This window comes from Meriones unguiculatus, chromosome 4 (genome assembly GCF_030254825.1).
Source record: "Meriones unguiculatus strain TT.TT164.6M chromosome 4, Bangor_MerUng_6.1, whole genome shotgun sequence".
NCBI classification, from domain to species: Eukaryota; Metazoa; Chordata; class Mammalia; order Rodentia; family Muridae; genus Meriones; species Meriones unguiculatus.
Genome location: NC_083352.1, coordinates 35,045,009 through 35,049,220, shown reverse-complemented (window position 1 = coordinate 35,049,220; position 4,212 = coordinate 35,045,009). Strand labels below are relative to the sequence as shown.

General features: G+C 38.6%; 1 protein-coding gene across 1 annotated transcript; it reads left to right on the top strand.

Annotated features, from left to right (window-relative positions):
- The first annotated feature begins 1,853 nt into the window (after positions 1–1,853).
- Positions 1,854–3,974, top strand: LOC110566510 (disintegrin and metalloproteinase domain-containing protein 26A-like). The gene has a single exon (XM_060381279.1). It carries the CDS (start codon positions 1,854–1,856, stop codon positions 3,972–3,974), a length of 2,121 nt encoding a protein of 706 aa, XP_060237262.1.
- The last annotated feature ends 238 nt before the right edge of the window (positions 3,975–4,212 follow it).

Here is a 4,212-nt window from a genome sequence, read left to right as displayed (position 1 = left end):
AAGAGAAAATACACCCACATAGTGGCAAGTGTATACACACAAACACACACTGCATGCACACATAAGTAAATAATAATAAACTGAAAAGTTTTTTAAAAGTTCTTCCTTGCCTAGACCTGCATTTGCTAACTGCAGGACCCTGCCTGCTGCTGTCTCTCAGGCTACAAAGTGTGTGAACCAGGTGGATGGATATTGCAACTGGAAACTGACAGGCAGCTAAGGAAGGATGGAGGCTGTGTTTCTTTGCTTTAAGTTTTATTTTTAACGTATCCATTACTGTAGTTTTAATCATTAACTCTGATATACTCTTCTTGATTCAATCCCAGCAATGTTGCATTATTAATGAGTAATTCTTTTCTTTACATCAGAAATACACTTTCTATAATGATTACCAAATCTAAATCAAAGTAATTTTTGGTAATCATCACCATGTCAGACTTTAATCACAGCTTTATTCTATTGTCCTTAAATTTCTTTTACTAAGATTTATCATTTTTAATTAATTAATTAATTATTATAATTTGTTCACTTTGTATCCTGGCTGTAACCAGTATCTCTTCACATCTAACCTACCCTCTCTCTTCCCTCCAATGCCCCTCTTCTAGTCCACTGATAAGGGAGGACCTCCCCCTCCTTCTATCTGGCCCTGGCTCCTATCACTCTATATATTCATGTATCTTGTTCTTTAATAATTTTTCAAAATATCAATACACTAAAGATAACAGACAGGAGAGATAGCTCATTTGGGAAAGTGAATGTTATAAAGCATACAGACATGACAATGAATCCATGAAACTTCCATTAAATGCTTTGTTGGTGACCAGTTGTAGCAATGCCAGCGATGAGGAGACAGAAATATGCAGATAGCTAAGCCTTGCTGGTAAGTCATTCTTCCCTCTTTAGAAAGTAGCATGTCAGTGACCAACTCTGCATCAAGAAACAAGATGGATGATGACCTAGGAATTATATCCAACACTAATGCTAGGCTTCTATAAATATACACCACACACACACTAACACAAATACACACAGACATACATACACACAGGATTACACACATAGAAACACACAAAGAATTAATAACATCCCAAACTTTAAAAGTGATTGCACAAACAAGGTGTATAGCTCCTAAACACTCAGTAGCCAAGATGAATTGTGACCTTTACATATATCAATATTCACACAAGGTTCATGTTCTACACACTCACATGCAACCATATTAAAAACAAACTTTAAAAAATACAAATGAGAATAATTTTCAGCCTGAGAAAAGTTTCTGCCTCCAACCACAATAACAAAATGAGGAACAGAAAGGAACACACAAATGTACTCAGAAGCAGGACACTGTTTGAGGAGAGTTACAATTTAAATGAATACATATATGAACACAATGACAACCTTAAAGTTCAGCTATCTACAGTTATATCTACAATTGCTGTTGAAGAAAGAAAAAAATTAGAATATTCAGAAACTGTGAGCAAGACATCAATTGATTTAAAAATAGTATCTTATTAAGAACTGTGAGTGCTTTGGAAATATATTTGTATAAGGAAAAAGTATATTCTACCACAAATTAAAAAAAAAAAAAAAGTACATTGTTAAAAGAGCACGGAACAAAGACTAATTGATTTTAGCCTGTTCTCTGCATTTATCTCCGGTAACCTGACTTGTTCATGATTTACCTATACCTATGAGTGACTTTCTTACCTCTGTTTCTCTCAGTCCTGCTGCTCTGATGAATCACCTCTGTCAGAAGACACACCATCAAAGGCCCGTGCTGCATGCAACCATACAGACTGAGCACTAGGAGAGAAAGGACTTCTCAAGCTCTCCCTTTTGCTCTCTGACAAGACATGGGGACTGTGCTTAATGCCCTGGTCCATAAGAGGATCATGTTCTGGCTGTGGAAGGTGCTCTTCCTCTCCACATGGTCAACAACTGGACATGCTAAATACAGTAGCCCTATGGAAGTAGTGATACCTTTCAGGGTCACTGATTCTATGAGATACAATAGCTCTCCAGGCTGGCTCTCCTATAGCCTGTACTTTGGAGGGGAAAGGCATATTATCACCATGAAACCAAAGAAAAACTTGATATCTAGAAACTTCTTACTTTTAACCTACAGTGACCAAGGTGATATCCTTTCAGAACAGCCTTTTGTGCAGAATGACTGCTACTACCATGGCTATGTGGATGAAGATCCAGAATCCATAGTTGCTCTTACAACCTGTCTGGGAAGTTTCCAAGGCATACTAGAGATAAATGGCACAGTTTATGAAATCATGCCCAAGAGCTCAACTTCCACATTTGAACATCTGGCTTATAAAATGGGTAGTGAGGAGTCAGAATCAATTCCCATGAGATGTGGGTTATCAGAAGAAGAAATAGCACGACAAATGAATCTTCGAGAAAGCAGTGACTCCACATTTTTCCAAAGCCAATTTAGGAATTCGAGGGTACACCACAAGTATCTTGAATATTTTGTGATAATAGATCACAAACGATATGTTCATAGAAAAGGAAATGTCACACAATGTCTTCAAGATATTTTGCAAATGGTCAATGGACTAAATGGTTATTATCTTCAAATAGACACTGAAGTGGTTTTAAGCACACTTGAAGTGTGGAATGAAAAAAATCCTGTCGATGTAGAAAGACATATTTCTAACGTCCTAGGTGATTTTTGTGGTTGGAAGAAAAGAAACATTGGCAATCAAATTAGACATGATGTCATCCATCTTTTTGCCTGGCAAGAATATGGAATGATCACAGGGCTAGCCTTTGTAGGTACAGTTTGTACACCTGATAATTGTGCAGTTATGAGTTTCCTTTCTGATTCGATGTCACGCATGGCCTTCGTTGTAGCACATGAGATGGGTCACAATTTGGGTATGCTTCATGATAAGAAAGAATGCACTTGTGAGAGAAAGAGCTGCATAATGGCTGCATACATGTCTGATTCTGATAGATTCAGCAACTGCAGTCATCATGAAATGTTTACAGCTAGTGCGAGAAGTTCCTGTTTATACAATATTCCAGATTTACTAGTAATTGCAAAAAACCAAACCTGTGGGAATAACCTGGTTGAGGAAGGAGAGCAGTGTGATTGTGGAACCTTTGATTCATGTCAAAGTGATCCATGCTGTAGCGAGGACTGTATTTTCAAACCTGGTGCACAATGTGCTGTTGGGCTTTGCTGCAAAAGCTGCAAGTTCATTCCAACAGGCACAGTGTGTAGAAAAGAGAAAAATGAATGTGACCTGCCAGAGTGGTGCAATGGAACTTCAGCTGCGTGTCCAGATGACGTGTACCTAGAGGATGGAAGCCCTTGCAGAAATGGTGGCTATTGCTATAAAGCTGCATGCCATAATCGTCAGGTACAGTGTCAGAAGATTTTTGGCAAGGGAGCCAGGAGTGCAGATGAAAGATGCTACATGGAAATGAACAAACGGGGTGATCGTTTCGGTAACTGTGGTAACAATAGCTCTACCTACATAGGATGCAATAGCGCTGATGTATTGTGTGGAAGGATCCAGTGTGAAAATGTGACAGAGCTTCCTCCTAGGAGAAACCATGAAACGATGCATTGGATTCGTTTAAATAATTCCACCTGCTGGTCTTTGGACTATCATTTTGGATTAAGCATGTCTGACCTTGGAGCAGTGGCAGACGGAACAGCTTGTGGTAAAGGCCGTATATGCATTGACAAGAAGTGTGTCAGTAAGTCCATTTTGTTAAGTAACTGTTCAGAAAGATTATGCAATAAGAAAGGTGTCTGCAACAGTAAACACCACTGCCATTGTGATCCTCGGTGGAAACCACCATACTGTCTACGAGGTGGCTTTGGAGGTAGTATAGACAGTGGACCACCTCCAGGAAAACATCCTAATTGGGTACCATTTGTGCTGGTTTTTCTTTTTCTTTTTCTGATTGTGATAGCTGTTATAATTACCGTACTTAAGAAGATGAGATAATACCTAAAACTGAAGAGACCAGCAGCACCAGAACCAGCATCTGGTGCTGAAATTGCACCTCAAATACAAAAGCTGACTTGAATTTTTAATGCAAAGGAGATTCCAAAGGTAAAAAGAGAACCAAAAAATGATTAAAAAATTTATCCTACAAAACTTCTTTCATGTATAAATGTGTGGACTATTTATTTATTCACTTTACATCCCAGTCAGAGCCCCTCCCTCCTCTCTTCCCTGCTCC

What these genes read in the sequence shown, in the direction of transcription:
- LOC110566510 (XM_060381279.1), top strand. Translation starts at nt 1,854, where the DNA reads ATGGGGACTGTGCTTAATGCCCTGGTCCATAAGAGGATCATGTTCTGG.